The sequence below is a fragment of the Sciurus carolinensis genome, chromosome 11 (genome assembly GCF_902686445.1).
Source record: "Sciurus carolinensis chromosome 11, mSciCar1.2, whole genome shotgun sequence".
NCBI classification, from domain to species: domain Eukaryota; kingdom Metazoa; phylum Chordata; class Mammalia; order Rodentia; family Sciuridae; genus Sciurus; species Sciurus carolinensis.
Window position 1 is genome coordinate 42,633,094 of NC_062223.1, and position 25,259 is coordinate 42,658,352.

The 25,259-nt window shown below is 45.8% G+C and overlaps 1 protein-coding gene across 3 annotated transcripts in view; it reads left to right on the forward strand.

The window, feature by feature from the left end:
- Window positions 1–25,259, forward strand: part of Slc1a2 (solute carrier family 1 member 2) — a 146,687-nt gene that overhangs the window by 74,861 nt on the left and 46,567 nt on the right. For all 3 annotated transcript variants that reach the window (XM_047516938.1, XM_047516940.1, XM_047516937.1), the window contains exons 2-5: window positions 11,066–11,205; window positions 12,964–13,116; window positions 15,576–15,826; window positions 20,757–20,922. In XM_047516938.1, coding sequence (XP_047372894.1) covers window positions 11,066–11,205; window positions 12,964–13,116; window positions 15,576–15,826; window positions 20,757–20,922 — 710 coding nt within the window. The remainder of the gene's footprint in view (window positions 1–11,065; window positions 11,206–12,963; window positions 13,117–15,575; window positions 15,827–20,756; window positions 20,923–25,259) is intronic.

Genomic DNA, 25,259 nt, shown 5'->3' on the forward strand with positions numbered 1-25,259 from the left:
AAACTTAAATGACTAATAATTTATCATTGTAAATGAAAAGGTTTTAGAATTCATTCCAAATGCTTTATCACTCATGTTGCTTACACTTCTGCTTATTAAGCTTAGTAATGAAGTAAAGGAAGCCTTTCCTAAAAGATATTAGGTACCTAGCTGGCCTGCCAGACCCAAGGACCCCGTATCCTTGGGTCCTTGGATTAAAAAAATTATTTGGAGAAAAAAAATTGCATCTTCATTGAACATTCAGACTTCTTTTCCCTTGTCATTTCTAAACAACACAGTGTAACAACTGTTTACATAGTGCTCACTTTGTATTAATTTTCATAAGTGCTTTAGAGATGATTTAAGCTTGAGAGAGAGTGTGCATAGATTGTCATGCAAACATGATGCCATTTTATATAAGGAACTTTTGCATCCTCAGGGGTCCTGGAACCCACCTCTCACGCATGCTGAGAGCAACCGCGTGCATTTGGCTCAGGGTTTGCAGAGTCCAGGTCTCGTGGGGCAGGCGTCAGACATGAAGCAAGCCCTTCATGGGATGAATGGGATGAACTGTGCAAGGTGAGATCACCGAGGCATGAAAACTAGATTGGGGGCTCAGGAGAGGATTATTCAGACTAAGAACACTGAAGAATCCACGGAGATTTTGGTTCTAATGTGTAAAGTCATATAAACCCCAAACACCATGAATGAATAACGAAGGAGGACCCAGCCCACTGGTGGACGATGCCATTGGACCAGCTCAGAGCTCTGTGAGCCAGCCTCTCGGTAAGCTACCACTGTGGGACACGCATGTTCTCTCTTCAGAGGTGCCTGTCTGGGGTGATGATTCCCCTTCAGTGGTGACTGGACGGCACAGCGTATCAAACTAGTTAAGCCCAGTGGGTAGTCAGTAAGCTGAGTTGACTGGTGGAATCATCAGGGACTGAATATTTAGTGACTGATCAATAGCCACAAATTTAATGGTTCATTAGAAGAAAACCGAAGCAAGAAAAGGCATAAATCCTTTGGGAGGTTTTGAAATGCTTCCTTCTGCAGTAGAAGCCATTTGGGGAATGGGGTTGTGCAACCTTTTAAACAGGTTATTGACCAAGGAGAGAAAGATGTAGCTTTATTCTGTGTTTATCCAGGGCCTCCCTCAAAGCAGGAAGGAGTGAAGAAGAGTAGATCTAGAAGATGCCTGCTGGCATCTCAGTAGGGGGCCGGGGAAGCAGGTGACTGGTGAATACTGCTTCTCTGAACAGATTTCTAGGAGCCCTGAGTGGGTATTGACAGGAAGCTGTCTACCACCTCACCTCGCCAGGCCTATTGCAAATGTCAAGGTAATGTGCGGAACACTTAGCATAGGGTCTGGTACCACATCAGTTTGTTCCTGTAACAAATTACCATAAATCCAGAGGCTTCAAATAAGACTTATTTATCTTACAATTCTGGAGGGCAGAGGTCTGACGAGGTTCTCACTGGGTGTCAAGGTGTCAGCAGGGATGCATTCTTTTCCGGATGGTTTAAGAAAAGAATCAGTGTTCTTGCCTTTGCCAGCTTCTAGAAGCTTCCCACATTCTCTGGCTCATGGCTCCTTTCTCCATCTTCATGCTGCTGTCTTTCTGGTTCTCTCTTTCTGGCTTCCCTCTTCCACCTAGAAGGAAGGACCTTGAGATTACTTTGGGCCCACCTGGATAATCCCAGACACTCTGCCCATCTCAAGGTTGGCTGCCTAGTAACCTTAGTTGCACTTGTAACCTTGTTCCTCCTTTGCCATGTGACTGACATGTCCACAGCTCCTAGGGATTAGGTTGTAGCCATTTGTGGAGAGGGGCCATTATCCTGCAAACATTGGTACATAATACAAAGCCAACAAATGATTTCTACTCATTACCAGTAAGCTGACAGGAGATGGTCAGAGAGGGGCTTGATTTTTGTTTTATTGTGTTTGTTTAGTGGACTTATTTTTGGTTTTAAAATTTTTATAGGAACATAATAATCACACAGAATAGTGGGTCTTTATTTTTTTTTTAAGCATAGTTTTTAGGTTCACAGTCAAATTGAGCAGAAAGCACAGAGTTGCCATATGTCTTCTTGTCCCCCCACACCCACAGCCTGACACCACTGTCCACATCCCCCAGCAGAGAGCAGTGGTACATTAGTTATAGCTGATGAACCTACCTGGACACTTCATTATCCTAGGAAGTCCATAGTTTCTGTCAGGGTTTGTCTTGGTGTTGTACATTCTATGGGTTTGGATAAATTTTGGAATGGCAAGTGTCTGCCTTTTTAGTATCAGAAAGAGTATTTTCACTGCCCTCAAAAGTCCTCTGTGATCTGATTATTCGTTTCCACCCTCAACCCCTGGCGACCACTGATCCCTTACTGTCACCATTGTTCTGTTTTCCAGAAGGTTCATCGGCTTTCAGACTGGCTTCCTGCATTTAGGATTATGCATTTATTTCCTTTTGTTTGGCTTGCAGGTGTGGTTTAGGCCAAGACCCACGTCATGGAGTTCCTCCAGCAAATCCTGATCTTAAGGAGGGATTGAGAAGCTCTTTTGTGCTGGGGTGTCAATGAATGGGTTTTTTTTTTTTTTTTTTCCATGTGGTTTTGGATTAAATCTGAGTCCTCTGTTGGAATAGAAAGGAACAGGGCTTCCAGGAGAAATTTCAGGTCCCTGGGAGCTGCAAGACCTTTGGGTTAACTCAGAGGAATCCTTAAACCTGTCACAAAAGCATAGTGTGGCCAGCCCTGGGAAACCTCCCTTTTTTCATGGTTATGATGGTGACTTGCCTTCTTGCTTGGGATTGGTGCTGCTTTGCTCAGTCTAGAAAAAAGAGAAAAGATGCACAGATAGATGACTGTGCCTAAGGAAGGGAGAGGACTCCATTGAAGAAAAGCAATGGCGCAGTATTCCTGAGACACTGTGAAGATCCCAGCAACTGTATGCTCTGCCCAGCTCTGTCTGGGGCCCGAAGGCACTGCCGCTAATTTAATCATTCCCTGGTCAGCATCCCAGCCACACCCCTGTCTGGGAGACCAGTTGGGAAGGCTCAGGTTGGAAACCTTCAGGGTTGAGAAGCAGCAGCTCCCCAGCCCGAGGGCCAAATCTAGAGCTTTTAGCCAGAGTGCTCCCCGAATCAGAATTCTGTTGACTCTTGGAAAGGGAAGGAGTGCACATGCTCTCTGGAGGTTGAAGGATCACCTTCTGAAGGACCCAGATTTAGAGATGTTGTGGGGTCCTAAGAAACTCTTCAGGAACCAGGGTAACTTCTTTTGTCCTCACTGGTTTTCCCAAAGGCCTGGTTACCCAAACCTAGACCAGTTCCTGGCCCCATCTTTGAGTCTGGGGACACTGGGACTGCCGTGCCTTGGGCAGGCCAGCAGGACCAAAGCCACCGGCAGAGAAGGACCAGCTTGCCCTGGTGCTGACGTTCCTTTCTATCACCTGCTGATTTTTCTAATGCAGATGTTTCTTGTTTCTCGTGGGATGGGACTTCCCCACTTGTCATTTCTGAGCTCCCTGCTTTCATTTCTCCCTCCTCAGGTTTCTTAATCTGGACCACAGTTCTCTTAACATTGAGTGTCATGTAGGACCTATGACTCGGAGTTTTTTTTTATCTAATCATCCATCCATTCATTCATTCATCAACACACATTAATGGAGCATTCATGTCCCAGGAATGAGGTAGGCGCGTGCAGAGAGTCCACAGTCTTGTTCCTAAGAGCTCACCTGCCAATGGGGAAGACAGACAGGCGAACCCTGAGAGATGTCTAGAGAGCACAGTGGCTGTGGTCATGTGCAGAGGGAGCATCCTTGCGAGTCAAGGAAGCCTTCCTGAGGGAATTCATGCCTGAGTTTTGAAGGAGAAGGAGAAGTTAGTCTTAGCAGAGTGGGCTGGGAGGGAGGGTGGGGAAGACATTTCGGCTGGGAAAGACTGATGCAAAGCAATCTGCTTTATTCATCTAGATATGGGGCCAAATTTTCTGAGGCTCAAAACCCAAGTGCATTCCACACAAGTCTCCATTTACTGGAGTTGTGTGAAGTTTCAGATGTATTTTCATGTTGTTCCATGAACCAGAGGTGGGTAGCCATTACTTCAGAAGAGACATGTCTTTGGGGGCTGGGCTGGCCAGCCAGTGTGCTTCTGGGCCATGGCATAATCTTTATTTTTAGAAGTGATTCCCAATTTGGGATGACCGAACACCCTACCCAGTCTTTCACCAGGTCCAAAAGACTCACCCTTCCTTGGTGTCCTATTTCTGTTTAGGGTGGTGAGCCTTTATGGAAATGGACAAATGTGTTGGGTCCAGGCTGGCTTCAGTCTCTCCCTTGGGGGTGTTTCTGAGAGTCCAGAGATTTTATGCTTAAGGTTGTTTTCCTGATGTTCTCTGTAAGGTTGTCCAGGCACTCCATTGTCTGGGGGATGATGGCAGTGGGGACTTCTTAGGCCCCATGCCAGCCCTTCTGGAACTTTCTCCTAGTGAAAATGACAAGCACTACTATATTGACAGAGAGGTTTACTTAAATTCAACTGTAGATAAACTATCTTAACAATCATTTCATGCTATTTTAGGTGTGTAATTCAAAGAAAAGGATGTTAAAATTGAGTATCCACTATATATCAGATCATCTGTTGACCCTTTCCTAAACTTTATCTCAGAGGACCTCTCTAATGACCCAAGGACTTGAGTGTTACTAAATGTCTTATCCAGTCATAGCTGGAAGGATGTTGTAACCAAGAATCCAATGGCAATGTGATTATGTAATTACCTTCTGCTGCGTTGCCTTCCACAGACTACTGATCAGAGCAAGTGTTTTAACTTCTGGTTTTGGGCAAAATGCTTGCTATTTTTATGCATTCCTTTAAGATTTTGTCTTCTACTAATTTTCCCATTGTGTGAGGACACCCAAAGGCCCAACCGGCTCTTGCCATTCACATCATCAGCCTGTTTGGGCCCCGTGGCCTGGGAAGTGATGGGGGGAAGAAGTCCTTCCTCTCAATCTTCATCTGAATGCTTCTGTGAGTGCCAGCTCTGCATTTCCACAGGAGTTGACCGAGAATGATGTTGGTGTTGTCCCAAAGACATAGTGGTGAGTTCTGCAGTTGGCTGGTCCCAAAGCCAATTTACCTGTTTGACTATGTCCCCAAGACACTGACCTGACCATCTTAGAAATATGGATTGTGAATTGCTCAAGGATGATGGAGGTCAAGACGATGCTAGTATCTGAATTCTGGACTGAATTTGAATCCAACCCAGCTTTACTGGCACTAGAAGGGCGTGCTTTTGTAGCAGAGAGAAAAAAGGCAGAAATGGAAGCAAAGACCTAAGGAAATGGTGGTGGTCAGTTTGCTCTTCTCTCTTAAGTCCCCCTCTTCCTTTTGCTGTGAGTGATATGATGCAGACCCTGGGCTGTGCTCTCGCAGAGTCCTGTGTACTAGATGGAATCTACCTCTATGGAAGTGTTATTAACACCCTTTCCCAGTTGGAGAATCATAGAATGTTAGAACATTAAAGGATTTCTGATCTAACCAGCTTATTTCATAGATTAAGAACCTGTGATCTCAAACATAAAAATGGGCCAAAATCCAAACCTACATCCTGTTGGTATTTCACATTAGGAGTGTGTTTTTAAACACTTGCAGCGCTGTATCCTTCTGTCTGTGATTAGGGCAAGTAACTTTACGTTCTTTTTATCTTGCACTATCTCTGAGACAACCAGTCAGAGGCAGCCCTTGAATTAGAACCCCGACCCCCTGACTTCCACTCTTGCTGGGTTTTATTTGCCTCTCCAGGTCCAAGTCCCTCATGATCTGGGGTAGCTGAGAACCGTGCTCTTTAGCCTGACCCTCGGATATTCAGGAGGAAGCTGTAGGAGAGACGCGTTATGTGTGATTCTCAGCGGGACCTTTTCAGAAATTATTTTTGCAGCTTTGCAAATGGACACAGAGACAGAAAATGAACAGAAGGGATTGAAGAGAATTTGGAGGCTGTGGCCCTTTTGGTTTCATTTGCAGGATCTGTGAGGATGCAGTAGCTGTCAGAGAGAGACTTCTCAGCCAATAAACTCCTCTGTGCGATTAAGCCAGGGCTTATAGGATCTAGCAAGGGTGGTGGGGCTGGCAGGCTGTCTTAGAGTTCCAGGCCCTATTACAGCAAGGATGGTGTTCTTAGGGAGCTGGGGAAATCCTGGATATTGGACAATAATAGCTATAATCACTGTCATGTGGTGCTAGGTGCTCGGAGCTGATAGCATTAGTATTTCCAGCATTCTTGACCAAACACGCCATTTCAGGGGAAAGCCCCCTGAATGAGCTTTGTTTTTGTTGCTGACCTAGTATCTCCCAGAAGTGTGATTTCTGGACATCTGTGTCCTTCCTGGGCATCCTCAAGTCCTCAGCCTAGTGGGCGGGGAGTCAAACTTGTGCAGTGCAGGGGTGGGTGAGTGACATCCATTGCAGACCTCCATCCATTGTTCTCTGGGCAAAACACACCAGTTGCTTTTAGGCTCCCTGGGGGAGTGTTCTGTTGCCACCTCACGGAGCCAGAGAAGGAGGAAAAAGAATTGGTGCCAGATGAGGCTGCGCTGGAGTGTGCAACAGGAAACCTGAATCCAACACCACATCTAATGAACCTGTTATTAGAGGCTCTTGGCAGAGCGAGGAAAATTGAATGCTAATGAAAAGCAGGTTCTGGGAATAGTTTAAAACTTAGCATCAACCCCTTTACTCGTTCCCTTTGAGTCACAGAGGATGATTCGCACATGAGCTGAACTTGCCATTGAAATGGGGACTCACGTGGATTTGCATGAGAAAGATCTGGGCAAAGATTGTGAAATTAACAGCTGTTTAAATAATTTGATGCAGAGGCTAAGGCTGAAGGAAATTATAGGTTTATTGTTCAAGTTTTTAATTATCTCAACAGCTGGCCCTCGCATAGCCCGACTTTGCTGTCGGGTAGTGGAGGCCATTGGAGAGATCTGGGTGAGTGGGTCCTGAAACCTGTGGTGTAAAGGAATTTTATTGCAAATTTCTCCATCCCAATGTACTTAAGTCCAAATATAGGTGACCAACAGTGTTGGTGAGCATTTGCTTTTGTAGAGCAGGTGTACCCTGCCATCCCTGGCTGTTCCAGTTCTCTATTGCTTTGTTCCATGTAGGGGGGCAGCATTAACAAAGGGATAAGCACATGCCCTTGAACCGACTTACCCTCTTAACCCAGTGGTCCTACCCAGGCCAAGTCTTGCCCTTTCTGCTCATTGCCCTGGAAGTACTCAGTCTTTCGAGACCTTAGGCCTTCTGTCTGTACCCAACTCAGCTCCTTCTCCCTGGGATCTGGGACAGACCCTGAAGCCCCAGCATATTTATGATGACAATAGGGCCCAGCATTACTTATTTAACACTCACTTGAATAAGTGCCTGTGCTAAATTCCAACATGTGGACATTAGAGGTTGCATCTGGCGGGAGCTATAGACTCTGGGATGACTGTCTAGGTTTCCATATTCTGTGCATTCCATTTCTTTGCTAAACTTTGAACAAATCACATTATTAATTTGAGTAGACCCCTCATTTTTTCCAGATGTTATGTTCAAATGTTCCCTTATCACAGAAACCTCACCTGGCTACTTGAAATAAAATCATACTGCTTTCTCACCTGGTACTCTCCATCTCTTTTACCCTTCTCCTTGTCCTGACTACCACTTGCAATAGATTTATCTACTGATTTGTTCTCCCACCACAACATCCCCTCCTTGAAGGTAATGAATTTTTCTCTTTTGCTTATTGCACTATGGCTAGCACATGGAACATTGTGAGGCCTTTAATATGTGCCTAATAGAAATGTATGGTAAAAGCAAGGGTGGTAAGAGTTTGCTGATTGGCATGCTGCCAGCCTGTCTGAAGCAGGGCCTCATTCCCAGGAGAGAGCAAGGCACCTGTTAGAGTTACTTTTTAATTCTTGATTTATTTTAGCAAACATTTATCAAATATTCAGTATTAGGTGTTAAAGAGCTCCATCCTACTCTCTCAAGACTTGTCAACTGGTGAAGGATGCAGACATTTAAATTAAATTCATTCTTTAAGGTCCAATTCAGAAATCAGTCACCGCTGGGGGCCTTTCTTGAACACCCCTTCTGCCTCTCCAAATCTGTGCTAGACTTTCTTCTTATGATTTTCCATAGCATCTGTGCAGAGCTTTGCCACGGTCCATTTGGAAAGCAGACACGCACAGTACAGTGTGCTTTCTTTTCCCTTCCTTGTTAGTAAAGACTTCATCAGAGTAAGGTTTGTTCCTTACTCATTACTGAATATCAGCGTCTGACAAATAGACAGTAGTCAATAAATACGAGTCAGCTCTTATTACTGCTGCCCCTGTATGCATTCAGTAGCCAGCATTTATTTAGCTGTGTGTGTGAATGCATTTTAAAAAAATGGTACCGGTTCTTCTGAAGGTGTGTAGACTTAGAAGCAACCCTATGTTATGTTTTGTTATATCTTCCTATACTCTATAATAGTACCCCTTTCAGGCTTTCCTTGTGTTCTGGGAGATGCAGTCATTAAATTGGTGTAGAATTTTCACAAAGAGTTTTCAAGGGGCGCCTTCTGTCCCCTGCTGTGAGTTGGAGCTCTGATTTATTTTAAAAATTATTTTTGATGTGCATATGTCAGGAACTCTTAGAAACTTTGGAGTATCTATTTAATTCCAAGAGGGGAAGTTAAGGGAATTCTCTCAATAAATACTTGTGGGCTTGTGATATTTTGATGCTGCCACTTTGATGTGGCTGTTTTGATTCAGGGATTCAGCGACATTTTGTCGTGGCCTCAAAATCAAACCCTTAGACATACAGCAATTTTGTAAAGCTAAGAAATGTGTACAGCAGGTATCCAACCGCATCCCAGGGCTCAGGGTTGGGTGTGTATGTTAACTAATATTTGTGTGTTTTCATTTTGACAAGGCTGTTTTGATGCCTGAGGTTTTCATTACATCATATGGATCTTGCCAGAATGTTTGCTTTAAATATTTGCTTGTCTCACTTGAATACCAACCATGTGCCTGATTCTAATTTCAATGGCAGGAGGGAGGCGAGTGAAGCAGAAGGCAAGGAGATTAACAATCTCAAGGGGATCCCGAGTTTTACCTAGGGCTGCCTGAGGGAGTATATTCGCCATTGCAGAATGCACGCTACCTCTGTTCTTTATTGGCCATCTCCTGGTTTAGAACTTCACGTTACAGTGCTGATTGGAGAAATGTTTAAAAATGGAAAAAGATCCCAATGCAAACATAGAAATACCGTCTATCCATGTTAAACCGATCATTTTGATCATTTGCTCCTGCTGTCTTGCAAAAGTACTTTTCATTCTGTTTCACGTGGCAATGGGAGGACGTGGTATTCACTGCTCACTGATCAGAAGGGCTCTGGTCCATAGGCTGGAAGAGCCATGTCCTATTTTCTTCTGTAGGTGGTCTGAGCGATCATTAAACACACATATGCCAGGAAGTCAAAGGTTGCCTCAGACATTAACCAGATGACTAGAAATACAGGCCATTAAGGGGAGATTGAGAAGTGTTCATTCTGACATATTTTTATCTGAGTATCCTACCAAATCTATTTCCAGTTTTAAAATATTTTGGTAGCAAGTATATTAAGTGGCCTGTTATAAAAACAAAAGCATGTTATTGTCTTTGAGTCCAGGTCTTAACTCTGAGACTGGAAACTCAGTTCTTGGTGTCTTGATGAAATATGGTACCACTGAGTAGGTTGCCTGAATTATGTTATCTTTGCCATGAACTTGATGAGGATATTCTCTTCCTCACGTTCCTTGGAGGCGGAACCCCTGGGTCACGTACCATGAAGCATGCTTGTGCTTAATTTTCATGAGGTGTAGGTACCAGGCCCTTCTTGCCACGTACCACACAGCTAGCAAGTGACAGAATCAGGAATCTAAGCCACAGCGCTCTGAACCTGAAGACCTCTCTCTTCCCGTTACAATCAGTGTTTCCTTGTCACCGGTCCGCAGATTGGCATGGGCTCCAAACGAGGGTCTGTCCAGTCTGTGTGAGAATATCCGGGTTGAAGGTAACACTCTGGTGTCTTGGAAGGCACTGTACTGTCATCTACCATCATCTCTTCGGAGCTGGTGACCTGTCCTTCTAGGTGACGAGGCTCCCACCCCTTGCCTTTATCAAATGAGATAGTTGTAAGTGGCAGCTGCAGAAATGTTTTAAGTTGTCATGTCAAAGTAAACTGTCCTCCCTGTGCCAATGACCAAGCTTAACTGTGGAATTGTGTGGGCCCAGGCCTGTCAAAGGTGGGTGAGGGGCAGTGTCCCATTGCCCCGGTTTGGGCAGCCTGGGTCCACCCTGAGGTATGTCCAGAAAAGGGCTGAGCTGCATCCACAGATGAAAGTGACCAAAATCCCTCTGAAGTCCCTACGTTTTTGTTTCAGAGTGGTATTGGCCTGTGGCCAGTTTGACAAGTGACCTAAAAGCCCCAGTAGACTGATTTTCTTTTAGCTGGATAAGCTAGCTTTTCCAAAAGGGGAGGTAAGGCTTGTGTTTCAGCACCTGTAACTCTTCTGCGTCCAGGATATGGAAGGCTTGAGCCTGTAGGCGTTTTCATCTTGGCCTAACTCAGGCCATGACGCTCCTGAAAACGTCACCATTTGCTCTTGTTACAAGAATGAAAGAACTCAGGTTTTAGAGGCGGACATGTCTGGATTTGCATCTCCCTTTCCTTCAGACTTTGCAACCCTAGCGGAATTAATCTCTGTAAAACGGAGTGGGGATGCTCCCTCCCCACCCCAGGATTAGCCTGATGGGATCCTTAAAAACCTGACCACTGCCTGTGGTTTTCCTTTCTTTACTGCAAGGACCCAAGGAGATGAGAATGAAAGCACCAAGCACATAGTGTCCCACGTGTCCTACTGTCCCACTCAGGTGAACTGGAACTCCGTGTGCCCCGTGTCACTCTTGTTTTCATACATGTCCCGCTGTGTCTCGGGGAGGCCCCTTACCTGAGCCCCTGGAGCTGCACAGGAGAGTGCCTGCCGACTCTGCTCACCACTGTCCCCTCTGTTGCAGTGCCAACAACATGCCCAAGCAGGTGGAAGTACGGATGCTTGACAGCCACCTCAGCTCAGAGGAGCCGAAGCACCGATCCCTGGGCCTGCGCTTGTGCGACAAGCTGGGGAAGAATCTCCTGCTCACACTGACGGTGTTCGGTAGGTGCCCGATGCCACGCTGCTCCCTCTCCTCGGGAGCTCTCCTGGCTCCACAGCCAGCACTCCTACCAGAAAGGGAACCACAGGCTCTGCCCGAGGCCGGAGGCCCAGGCATCACTGCCTCAATGGTGAAATCTTCCCCATGGCCGACGCTGGCCATTTGCTCTTCTGCTTTGGATTTTAGCAGTCCTCAAGTGTCAGGCGTGTGCGTTTCCTGAGTGTGTCAGCATTCAGATTCCCAGGTCACAGTCAGGGAGACTCCATCTGAAGTGGGGCCCTAGAGTATGCACCGCAGCAAACCTTCTAGGCGATTCCAAAGATGGTAGTCAGTAAATCACATTTAGAGAAATACCTGCATCAAGACAAGGGCAATGGCTGCAGAAACCCTCACTAGATCGGCTCCCCAGAGGCCTTCTCCAGATCATCAGCTCAGGTTAACTGGGCACATTAGCCAATGAGAGCAGCAGGCAAGAAGCACATCCTGAAGCATTGATCGGCCCTAGCTTCCTCTTGCAAGTCTAACTCCCCTGCTTCAGGCCACATCCTGTAGTTGTTCTTTTGTGTGGACTGTTGCTAAAGTCTTGGTCTTATGTTTTCCACTAGGGTTTTTAAAAATGGGGTAAATTGCAGTTTCTTGCAGTGACAGCCACACCATTTCTCTTGGAAATCCCTCCCTGCCCTTCAGCCCTCACTTAGCAACAGAGAGGTGATGACGACTTGTCCTCCCCACCCCTCCCACGCACCCACACACCCTCCATCTGTGGCCTAGCCTGTGAGCCAGTCATCCTGGATGCCAGTGGACTAGGGTCAGGATGGGGAGTTTGCCACAGCTCATTTCACTTCATAATAGGAAAACTGCAAGTGTGGTTGGGTTTTCCAAGGCTTTCCCTCCTTGTAAGCAGATCTCCTTCATCATAGGACTTCAAGTTGGATAGTACCATTTCTACCTGTAGAAGAAAAAATGACCAGGCCTCCAACCTCATTGCTCCATACACATTCTAGAATTTACTCCATAACCTCAAACCTGGAAATGCCTCCCTACCCTGACAACTCCGGTGCTGTGACCCAACTGGTGTTTTCCACAGCCGAGTTTAATGTTGGCCACCCTTGTCAGGGGTCTGAAGTTTTGCTTTGGGATCTGTGGGTCTGTGAGGTAAAAGTTTCCTGCCAGTATTTCTGCTTCACTGGGTTCCTCCTGCAGTATAGATTTTCAGTCCTTCCCTGAGCTCCCCTAGGATCTGCAAGTTGGAGGATTCTGTGAACAGACCTAGAAGTCAAGGGCAAATGTGGAGGGTGAGCTATAGGGAAATGATTGGAAGCCCTTCCCATAGATGGGGGAACAAAAAAGGAACTCAGTATTTTGGTCAGGCATGTTCCTTTTATCTGGCCTTTAAGAGGGAAGACACACGCTGCATGCCAAGTCATGTGGCCAGACCTGGGCTGGGAGGAGAAGCCTTGTCTGAGTTGTTTATAGTGTTTGAGTAGTCAATATCTTCAAAGATGTCAGAACCAGATCCTTTTTAGCTCCCATAAGCCCTTGAGAAGGCCCCCTGACTCCTCAGGAGCTGCCTGTGGGAACGATTGGAGCTCCCCAGGTTCTCTTGCTAATTGTCAAAATCAGCATCACTTACTTCATATTTTATAACATTTTATTCACCATCGAATAAGGCAGAGCATGAGAAAGTTGAGTATCACCTGAAATAAGTCTTTCGACTGTTTCAAACAATAAATCCAGACCCCCCCTTTCCTTCCTCACAGGCGTCATCCTGGGGGCCGTGTGCGGGGGGCTGCTCCGCCTGGCGTCTCCCATCCACCCTGATGTGGTCATGCTGATAGCGTTCCCAGGGGATATCCTCATGAGGATGCTCAAAATGCTCATTCTCCCTCTCATCATCTCCAGTTTAATCACAGGTAAGCCCCTCTCCCCGCTGTCTGGCCAGAGTGGATTTGAAATTGACTGAAGCATCTCAGTTTGGTCGAGTGAGTGAATGTCTGTGTCATTTCATGTCAGAGCCTCAGTTTCCCGGTCTCTAAAATGGAGATAAGCACCCTAGGAAAAGTGCTTGCCATTCATTGGTGGATCCATCTTTCCCCATAACAACAAAGAAAAAAGGAAACAACTGCATTTTAACCATGATGATATCTCACGTGATTTTGATTTTTGACGTACAGTTTCCTCTGTTATTCAAATTGTGTTTTGTTCAGAAACTGATAAAAGTTATAAATGGAAAAGGACCCTGTATTATTTAACCGGGCATGGACGAAGGTATGTATTAAACATAAATGAAATGCTAAACATGAAAGCCCTTTGAGTTATTCAGAACAAAGATATCCTTTATGGGTGGTATCATGCTTTATTTTTTGCTAAAATAATTCATTATTTTATTTGAGAAGATTATTTTTTCCCTCTCTATGGGCTTATCCTGATCCTTTCCTCCTTTCCAAGGCCTGTTGTTCAAGCAGGGAAGATGTTGGTGTTTAAAACTCGCTCTGAAGAGAAGAATGGAGGAACTTTAGATTACGTAGAGGGAAATGAGAGGCAGGAGGGGGCAGGGGTATGAAAAATGGTGGAATGAGACAGACATCATTACCCTACGTGCAGGTATGATTACACGAATGGTATGAATCTACATCGTGTACAACATAGAAACGAAAAGATGTACCCCATTTGTGTACAATGAATCAAAATGCAGTCTGTAAAAATAAAAAAAAAATTAAAATTAAAAAAAAAACTCACTCTGAGTTAGGGGCGAGCTACTGGGCCTTGGTTCAGGTGACCTTGAGGAGTTGCCCTTCCAGACTGACTGCCTTATGAAAGAAATGAGGCTCGGGCAATTCCAATATATTTGGATGCTAAGCCAGGCTCACAGTCTCGTAGCTTTTGACCAGCGAGCCTAGGGACCAGGAGGTCTGGGTCTCAGGACTGAGTGCTCAGGAGCTAACCAGGGTCTCATCATTCAGCCTTAGATTAAGTGAATCTGTTTTTACCTTACACGTTTTCCACCAAACCAGAAAGAAAAAAAAAAAAAATTGTTCTCTGCTAACAGATGGCTAATCTGGTAAGGAAACCTAGCTTCGATCACCCAGAATCAGACTGTGGGTTGTAAAGAGAAGTAGGTCATAAGTGGTTCATTTCAATTCAGAGAAGTTTGCATCAGTGACTTCCTCCCTCACAGCAAAAAGGACCAATCCCCAGAAAATGGCTCAATCTCTCTGTCTAGTAAAAGCAGGAACTGAAACCAGGAAGTAGACAGTTTGAAGAAACAACTGGAAAAAAACCCAGCGAAGGCTGGAGTTTTTGTGACTTGCTTGGAATTTCCTCTCACCTCCCTCGGTAGAGCTGAGTGCCATGGCTGGTGGCTGCTTTGCCACATGTTCTTCAAGTTCCACAGGTGGCTGGGGAATGAGGGCCACGGGGCTACACCTCAGGGAGATGAGAGGGCCGTGCTAAACCCCTGCTCTCCTCTCCATGTCGACGACCAGTAATGTGTTCAAAAGACACTGCAAGCATGGCATATGTTTTAGTCAGCTTTTTCGCTTCTGTGACGAAAAGCATCTGACCAGCACAATTGTAGGAGAGAAAAGGTTTAATTGAGGGCTCACAGTTTCAGAGGTCTTAGTCCATAGAAGGTCAGCTCAGGGCTCCACCGTGGCGGAAGAGTGTGGCAGAGGGAAGCAGCTCACATCATCAGGAAGCAGAGAGAGAGAGAGAGAGAGAGACTCTACTGTCCGGAAACAAAATATATACCCCAAAGACCCTCCCCAATTCCCACCTCTCCCGGCCACACCCCACCACTTCAATGAATCCCATCAGGGATTAATTCACTGATTGGGTTAAGCCTTTTACAACCCAATCATTTCTCCTCTGAACCTTCCTGCATTGTCTCTCACATGTGCGCTTTTGGGGGACACCTCACAGCCAAACCATAACAGCATGGGTCGACCAACTTTTTATTTTCCTAATGAAATAATAATAATAAATAAGTGAAACACTGGCATGTGCCAGCACCATTGCTTCACAGAAAGATACCTTAAGACCACAAAGTAGAAAGGGCCCAGTCTCAGAATTCAAGATGGAATAGATTCAACTTTATTTGAATTCACTACTGCAGACTAATTAACACCGACCATATGCAAACTCTGAACTTTAGGATCCCCGCTCCCCAACTCTCCCCTGTTCTCAAGAATCTCAAAAATATCCTTGGAAAATAGAATTGTAACTTGTAGGAGAGGTCAGATGTTCAGTCGTTGGGGTGGAGTTGGTCATGAATGCATTTGAGTAACGGGAAACCAAGGCTTATAGACGTGTAGCCATGGAGCCTTAGCAGACACCTGACAGCACTGATCCTTCTGATTCCTTTTCAACCCAGGGTTGTCAGGGCTGGACGCTAAAGCCAGCGGGCGCTTAGGCACGAGGGCCATGGTGTACTACATGTCCACAACCATCATCGCCGCGGTGCTGGGGGTCATCCTGGTCTTGGCCATCCACCCTGGCAACCCCAAACTCAAGAAGCAGCTGGGGCCCGGGAAGAAGAACGACGAGGTGTCCAGTCTGGATGCCTTCCTGGATCTTATTCGGAATCTCTTCCCTGAAAATCTGGTCCAAGCCTGTTTCCAACAGGTAACCCAAGGTTCTGATTTTCTTTCCTTCTCCAAACTTCTGAGTTACCAAGTAACTTCGAGAGAGGCCATTTCCAATAACCAACTCTGGTAGCAATTTTCTTAATATTTAGTTCTCTCTCTCTAGGCCCAGGGATTGGATGAGGTGACCTGGGGCAGGATCTTGGGATGGGTTTTTTTTTTTTTTTGAACCTTCCCTTTTCTCCTGCTCTTAATGAGTGCACGTGTGTGTGTGTGTGTGTGTGTGTGTGTGTGTGTGTGTGTGTGCTGGTTGTGTGTGTGTTTTTTTGGTTTTTTGGTGTTTTGCTCTGAGGTCTCCTTTTCTTTCTTTGTCTCATCTCTCTTTTCTGCTCTTTGAGTTGTGCCTGGGCACATTTTAATCAGTCTTGCTTACAACCCTCTGAAGCCTAGTAATTCTCAATCTTGTCAGCATAACAGAACCCTGTGTGTCACTTTTAAGAAATACAACTACCCTATAGAATGAGAATTTTAAATCCATCTTTAAGATGGATGGGTGACTTGGGTATTTTTTTTAATTGTGGAAATAACACATGCATGGATTGTGAAAAGTTTAAATAGTATAAGAGGAAAATAAAGTAAAAACTAGAAGCTCCCCTCCCCTTCCCTAGAGCTACTTAGGTTGAGAATTTTTTCTTCCCATGTCTTTCTTTGCCAAAAATAAAAAATGCCATGTGTGCCTGACCTTAGAAGTTCAACCTGAGCGCTGCTGCATCCCATACATCATGCTGTTCTGGCCTTTTGATTTTGCAGTGTGTTACACACATCTCTCTCTTTTTCATGATAGCATAATATTTCTACAGTATAAATTCCTACAGGTGAAAATGCCCTGCTAGAAATCCTGGTACTTTGAATTGGCTGGATATTGCAAAGTAGCCCTACAGAAAAGGGTAGCACCACGTATTCCTGCTGACAGCACACACGAGTGTCTTTTTAAAAACTTGTGACTTTTAATAACAGTTGATTCTGCCAAGTGGAACCACTGAATCAGCTGCCTAAACTCCACTCACTGGCTTATTTTCTGTCCCCAAGGCCAGAAACTTAGGTTAGAACATATATGAGTTCCCAGCAGCCAGGGGAGAGGTGCGGCAACCACCAATGAGCCTGCATCAGCCATTTCCAGGGAATCGCAGAAGAAGGGACTTAAGAGACAGACAGAAGAAAAGTCTGTATTCCCAGGTGACCCCAAAATGCAGTTGCCAACCTCTGCTGAACCCAAAACACATGTGTTCTCTGATTTTAGATGCTACTTTACAAAGAAATGATAAACATTTGAGTGATGGATATTCTCATTACCCTGACTTGATCATTACACACATTGCATCCTATGAATATGTATAATTATTATGTTAACTAAAAACAAAATAAAACTTTAAAAAATAAAAAATGCCATTTTGGTGGCACATGTAGCATGGACCTATATGGGAGGAAACCATTCCAAGAGGGAGGGTACAGTGGGAGCCACTAGAGCTAGACTGGAGAAGAGGGTGCTTTCTGTGTCTCTCCCACTGTGTGACAGGCTTGCCCAGCAGCCAGCCAGCTTAGAGAGAAGGAATGGCTTGCTTTGGAGTGACAGACACCACTGGCTGCCAAGTCTATTCTTAAGATTTTGGAGAGTCCTCTGGAACTTCTGGAACTGTAGCTCCTGGGAGCTGAGCTAGGAGAAGACTGGAAGCAGGCGCGTGGGAGGCTCTGGGAAGGACAGATCTGGGCCTCCCTCCTGTGTCTGGCCCTCACAATCCTGATGTGGTTCCTCTCAGTCTGGAAGGCAGGCCCAAGAAGCAGTCAAGCCCTTGGAGCTGTTGCTCTGATCTTGAAATGAATTTCTGTGATATCTGCTGGGCTCATACTCAGGGACCTCTCTGGTTGATGGACCATCTTTGCACGGAGCTGCTGATGGCAAAGACCTCTGTCTATGACCCTGAGACAGAGGAATGCACTGTTCTCTGCCCCCTCCTGACCTGATCCTACCCTCCAGTGGCAAAGAAAAAGTCATATGAGAACTGAGCCTTAGTCTCTAGCTCAGCCCAGGGTTAGAGTTCCGAAATGCTTGGGCAATCTGAGGAATAATAATGTAGACTCCTTCACCTCATGGAGCAGATTCCTTTAGCCTGGCCAAGAGGAGAACCTTCAAGAAGACTTGAGGACAGGAGGCCATTCTGACAGATTGACATGGCCTTGCAGCCAGAGGTGGCTCAGGAGAGGTCCCTCTGGGCCCATGAGTTGTGGCAGGAGTGGTCTGATATGCCTGTCTTGAGCGGAGGAGGCTTCCTGATCAGAGAGAGAGACATAAAGAGGAAGAAGGTGAGCCTTCTCCAGGTGAAGGCTGCCTTACACAAGGTGGCGGGACCTGACTTGCCAGAGTCAGGCCCTGGGTCCTTGAGAGCAGGGAGTCCTCTGGCCTGCTGTTTAGGACTGAGGACTAGGTGAGGTTTCCAAGGGAGCAATGGCTGGGACGTGTAGCATAGATCAAACCCAGCAAGAGGCCACACAGGATCTTTTCTTCCAGGGAACTTAGCCAATGCTTGTGGGTCCTCTGCTCGGCACCAGATGCTACAGAAATAAGAGAGGAGGGCACAGGCCCAGGGAGCCTATGCATCTCCAAGGAGAGGGAGATAGTCCAAAACATGGGTCAGGTGAACACTCAAGAGGCTTGAAAATTAAGATGGGTGAGCTCTGAGGGCTGGATGAGGGGGCTGAGTAGTTGCTAGGGGAGATGTTTGAGCTGAACCAACAGGAAATCAGAATAAGCGTGGCCTGTGGAAAGCACAGGCCAGCAGGCTGCATTCAGAAAAGAGAAGGGAGGCCAATGAGAGGCTACCACATAGGGAGTGAGAGGAAGAAGGAAAAGCCCAGCTCAGGGGAACCTGGTAGGCCAAAGTCAGACCTGGGTTCTTATTCTAAGAGGGGTTGAGTCAGGGAGATGACTGGTTTTCTATTTAAAATAAAAATAAAAAATCAGTTTGGCAGTTATGGAACTCTGGGTAGCTATGATTACCTGTAGATGGTAGGTAGAGAAGAGGAAAGGCGAATGATTGAGTGCGTCAGGAGGCTTGTGTGTGTGTGTGTGTGTGTGTGTGTGTGTGTGTGTGTGTCTATGTGTCTATTTGTACTGGGGATTGAACCCAGAGGCACTTTACCACTGAGCTACATTCCCAGTCCTTTTTAAATTTTGAGACAGGGTCTTGCTGACTTTCTTAGGCTGACCTCAAACTTGGGGTCCTCCTTCCCCAGCCTCCAGAGTTGCTGGGATTACAGGCCTGTGCCACCATACCTGGTGATTTTGCAGGTCTTAAGCTGAGAGACGATGGTGAGCTGGACTCAGGTAGACTAGAACTGGCACCCTCGTGGAGTTGTCCAACCCAGACAAGTTGTGTGACTCAAGATCTCAGGCAGAGGACTAGGCCTATGTTTCAGTGTTCCTGTGTCCTCAACTTCAACTTCAGTTTCTGGCCTGTGCTGTTTGGAAGCTGGATTTTGAAGTCAGACATAATGTATTTTGACTCCTGCTTCAGTATCTAACTAGCAATCTGCTGTGGGGTTGGCCACTCAGAGGGGTAGTAAGTGTCAAACCTGCAGCACCCAGCTTTCTATCTGATCCCTGCAGCCATTGTGTACGTCTAGGTCAATACCCATCACTATGTCCTCACAAGCCTTTCCTTCCTTTGCATGCTCAAGATAGGCTGACATTTTCTTTCCTGGGAGCATGATTTTGCTACTCATGGAAGCTTCCTGTCCGATCGGTCCTGGGTCTCTCCCAGCACTATCACCCAGACCCGGGGGCCAGTGAGCTGCCCCTTCTCTCCTTGCATAGCCAGTCCTGGGGTTTCTCTCTCCCTGCCCTTGTGCATGTGGCCAGGCTAAGAACGGAGCACCTTCCTCATCTCGGAGAATGCCAGCCTCCCTTCTCTCCCACTGTTACCGTCTGCTCAGTTCAGCATTGTCAGGAGGATTGGATCCACCTAGTTTAGTGTACAGCACAGGTAGAAAGAAAGAACTCAGTGATGGTCAGGCCATTCGAGTTGAAGTTCCAACTCTGCCAGTAACTGTGATGTCTGAAGAGTCACTTGATTTCTCCAAGCATCCTCTTTCGTATCTATTCAAGGTTCAGCCATCTGTCACCTTGTGCATGCCAGCACTGACATTCTAGGATTCTGCATGAGTTCTATTTTAATACGCTTGGAGGTGGTGGTTTTGGGGGCTCAGATGTGAATTTTCACAGCAGTCTGCATGCAAGGTGCCTGACACCTTTAAAAATAGGATTGCTGCCACCAATGTCGAGGAACAGCCTCAGAGGTTCCGTGGGAGCCCTGAGCTAAGGACAGTGGACATCCCTGCCCAGAAAGAGCAGGTTTTCTCTCACCTTACACTAGATTCAAAATACAAGCTCATGCTCTTGCCTTGGTGGCTGCTGGCAGCTGTCACACCTGGTGTCCTGATGGAGAACCTGGTTCTGGAAGGAACCCAAAGTGAGAGTTAGCTTTTGATGACTGCCCAACAGGCAGACAGAACCACCTAGCTGGGTCTCACAGTTTTAAAGAGCAACCAGGTTGGACATTTGACATTGTCCCTGAGGCTCAGAGGCACAATCATGCTCAAGAAAGACACCTGTCCTCCAACTTTAAGCTCGTATCCCATTATTGGACCCTACTGCTTGTGGTACAGTACAAGCTAATTTTATCAATTCTGTAATGATCTTGGGATTGGGACAGTTGTATCCTGTGGTATGTGTGTAATAAAATAACACTTTCTTAAATACAAACATAAAATAGTCTCCAATTTTCATAACCTTGTTTTGGCATTTCTTAATTATTTTTAACATGCAGTATCCTTAAAATAGATGAGTGACCAGGCTTTTTGTGACCTTTTAGACCAAATCTTATCTTTGTGCCTTTTTTTTTTTTCTCCATTAGATTCAAACAGTGACAAAGAAAGTGCTAGTGGCCCCTCAGTCAGAGGAGGCGAATGCAACCAACGCGGTCATCTCCCTGTTGAACGAGACTGTGACGGAGGCTCCCGAGGAGACTAAGATGGTTATCAAAAAGGGCCTGGAGTTCAAGGATGGGATGAATGTCTTAGGTATGCAAACTGGTTATCCGGGTTCCTGGCCCAGGGGAGGCCCCTCGGCTCCCTGGCCTTTCCAGCTCTTCAGCCTTCCTCACACCTTGTCAGAAAACTAACTCTGCTGACCTCTAGGTGGAGCAGGAGGCTGTCTCTGGGGAGCGACCTGAGTTTCTCTGGGACTGAGAGCTGATAAGGAGGAGGAAGGGGAATGGGCTAGAGGTCAGGCAAGGGAAAAGAGGAGGGGGCTGACATTCACTGGGCACATTCCCTGCCTCTGTGATTGGGCAAGTAATCTTATCTGAATCTCCACGTTATCCAGTGACACATCCATTTCTTTCGCTGCTTAAGCCTTGTTTTGCGCTGCCTGTCTGTACCAGTACCATGCTAGAAGGTCCCATCCCAGCTTTCCCAGTCTGTAAACAAATGCAAAGCTACCAGTATTGTGAAGTATTGGAGTAGGACCAGGGGGCTTTGCAGATGATCTGTTTAACCTTCTGGGATTCCAGGGAGCCTTTACCCCCAGCCTGCCTGGTGCCTTCTTAGCATTCCATCCCAGCTGTTCTCTGCAGCTGGCCAGACCTGGGTCTGGAACCTTTGTGGACCAGTCACTAGTTCTCTGACATTGCACAAAGGGCTACACTTCTTTGAGCCTCAGTTGTAAAGTGGAGATGGGATTGTCATCTCCTTTACGGATCCTTGTGAGGATCATACAAGATCGTATGTATAAAGCACACTCGTGCATGCATGTGCTCCATTCAGATGAGCTATGACCATTATTAAAAGTGGCTAAAGTTGGGTGTGGTGGTGCACCCCTGTAATCCCAGCAGCTTGGGAGGCAGAGACAGGAGGATCACAAGTTCAAAACCAGACTCATCAACTTACAGAGGCCCTAAGCAACTTAGTGAGACCTTGTCTCTAAATAAAAACTAACAAGGACTGGGGTGTAGCTAAGTGGTAAAGCACACTAGGTGAAATCCCTAGTCCCCCCCCCCCCAATAAAGTGGCTAAAGAGCTGAGGAGCTCAATCAAATGCATCCCCACAGGGATGAGATCTCCGCCATGTCAGTGGCTCCAATTTGATCAGTTTACCCCACACTCCCCCACATGATGGGGTGCACTTCCCTTCATAATCTCCCATCCACCTCTAGAATGGAGTCCCTAAGACAAGAAAGAGGAAATTTAATCATAATAGAAGTGGGGAATCCAGTTTCCTAAGCCAGATATCCCAAATGACACTTTGAAGTACTCAGTTGAGAGCTCTTTAGATCTCAACTATCTAAGTGATCAAGTGCCCCATCTCCTTGGTTGGGTTGCCAAGTGAAATAAATCTGAATTCTAGATAAATTCCCATTAAATCTGAATTCTAGATAAATAATAAATAACTTTGAAATGTATGTCCCAAACTATTGCACGGGATGCACAAATGCTAAACAACAACAAAAAACTCATTGTGTACCTGATATTCAAAATGTAATTGGGTGTCCTGTTTGTTTGTTCTCACTCTTCTAACTTTGGTGGCCCTACTGCTCACCAATCAAGACTGAGGAATGGTAGGGAGAGCAGGACCTCCCAGTTACTGCCATGCAGAAGTGGGATCTCTTGTTTGACCTGGCAGGTGGCAGGTTGGGGAAGTGAAAGGAGGAGATAAGCTGACTAGGTTGCCAGGCAATAGGAAGATCAATAAACATTGTTGATCATCCGTGGGAGGTGAGTGGTGGAAGGAGGGAGGAGAAAGAGGGAGAGCTCTGAGCAGGAGGTTTTGCAAATATCCTGCACCTGTGAGCAGCTTCCTCCCACTGCCCAGATAGCCATGGCCCCTTCAGGACCTTCCCAGTGCCCCCTAGATCCTTCTGGCTGGTCATAACTGAGGACCCAACTCTTTGTCACAGTGTCCACCCCCAATTCTGGAGGAAGAGGAGATCCTGAGTAACGGGGGTCAAGGCTTTGGAGTAAATCATTCAGAGTCTTGGTGGAAAGTCACATGACCTCTGGCTGCACTGGGGAGTTTCAACACAACTTGCAACCCTCCCAACCCCAGTGACCAAGTCTAAGAGGGCCTTTGTTCAAGTGAAACACTCCAGTCCCAGTGAGTGATTTCAATTAGGCAATGTTTACCCAGGGAAACGACAAGCTGTATATGGGTTTCCATCCAAGTGCAGTTCAAGGCTCTGGGAAGCCAAAGGAAGTTAGGTTATTGAGAAACTTCCCATGTACCAATCATGGTTGAAATAAGGTTCTTTCCATGATCTTCCAGGGGTGGAGATGGTGACTTCTTTGGTTTCGTTTTGTTTTTCTGTCTTTCTGCTCTTTGACTTTGGAAAGCCCCAAGGATTCAGTACAGCAATAAATAAAGATACAGCCCTGGCTCTGCCTCCCCCTGCTTCAAGGACCTATTTCTCTCCTTAAAGGAAAAAAAGAAAAAGGAAAAAAAAAATCCTCCAGAAACATTTCTGGGCTCCACCTTAATCCCAACTGCTTAAATCAACTCCAATAGCTCTTTTAAAAAATCTGTCATCTGACTCATAGCTACAGCCCCTCTTGGCTGACCCACAGGGGAGCTTTTCCATTCCAATCCTTCTGGACCTTGAGACCCTGTGCATATTCTCTGGAAGTTTTCAAATGGCATTAACCAAGTAAAACTGGGTAATCTTAACCAGAATACTCAAAGATTAATTGTTTTTTCATCCAGAAAACGGCTCTCCCTGGGCCTGAGAGAAGGGTTTAAGGAGTAACCTGAGATTGATCTTATACATTATTTTAGGGCTAGTCAGCTTGGTTCTGGATTTGATCTGCACTAAGCCCTGGTCTTTCCTGGGTGAAAAACATATGTGTAAAGTCACTAGTTAAACCTTCTGGCTAAAAGTTAAAAGGGGAGATAGTAAATACCAAATATTACAGCATAAGGACTGGATTCTTTTTGCTGGAGCGAGAGAGGTTCCCACAAAGGGGAACTAAATAATTTGGGTGAAGATGTGCTTGGTACAGAGGTTATTGTGGTGACTCAGGAAAAGGTAAAGTCAAGAGATTCAAGGAGAGGAACTCCCCTCTAAGAGAGTCAAATTATAGTGCTCTAATTTACCTGATACAGGTCAGGACTCCAGGCATAACTGTGCACAATAGGAAAGTGGATATAATAGGGAAAGACTGGAAATAAGGGCTGCCAAACTGGGGACAGGGTCAGTGTGGGGAAGAAGATGGAGGGAGAGGGGTAGAAGATAGCCCATGCTTCGTGATCAAAGCCAAAATCTTGGGTATAACAAGATTTATTTATAGTTCATGTAAGTAGTCAGAAGTAGTCCCCAAAACCAGAAATAGTGGGTCAGAGGTTGGGGAGCCCATAGCAGTTGGCAATCAGAGATCCAGAAGGGCCCCATGAGGTACTGGGGATGTCTGTGGGGATTAACTAGAGTGGTGGAGAGGGAATCTTGTAGGGGGAGAAAGGCCAGGCTCAGCCTTGGAGGAACTAAACTACAGCACAGATACCCAGGACCTCAGACACAGGCAATGAGGCAAAAGCTAACACAGAATGAGACCCAAGGTTGAGAGTTGGACTTGGTCCAGGATTTAGTGCAATTTGACACTGACTGATATCAAGAGGGTGGGGGACCCAACTTCTCATATCCTTCCCGCCTGGGGTTAGGATTGCCCCTAGAGGCTGATGTGAGGTTAAACTAGGGTGTTAAGTGAAGGGAAGAGAGGGCTGAGGGTCTAGGGAGTGGCAAAAATCTGATAGCGAAATCTACGTTTAGCCTTTATGATCCTGAAAAAGATAAATAAAAAACTATTTTAACCATTTGATCACGTAAATAATTATGACAAATTAGAACATAAATAGCAGGTTAAATTCAAACAAACAAGATAAGTTGGGATTTCCCAGTTTGTTTTGAATTTCTTTTTGCTTTCCATTTGAATTTTCAACATTCTTCCTCCTTTTCATCTTAGATATATAGTAATAGAAAAATAATTTTATCTCCAGGGTTTTCCAAGAGTGAAACATGCCAGCCATTTATTATTAGGGGAATAAGATCAAAATAATCTAGACATAACTCTAGCAAAGACTTTATTAGCTAATTGGTCTCTGCTGTTCCAGTATTGGCTGCAAAGTTTTCATGATAATCTCCAAGTCCCAACAAGTCTTTTCTTCGTTAATCTATTTAATAATGGAATCTGCTTACACATGGTTTCACAGGATTTCACAAGTGAGGAGGGAGAGAAGAGAGTACTTTTTTAGCTAGGAATGAAAATGAATTCATTTTCTTCAAGGAACTAACACTTAAGCTACTTGCAGTTTAACGTGCTGATGTGGAAAATGTTAAGAAAAGTCACGATTATCAAGGGGGGAGACACTTTCA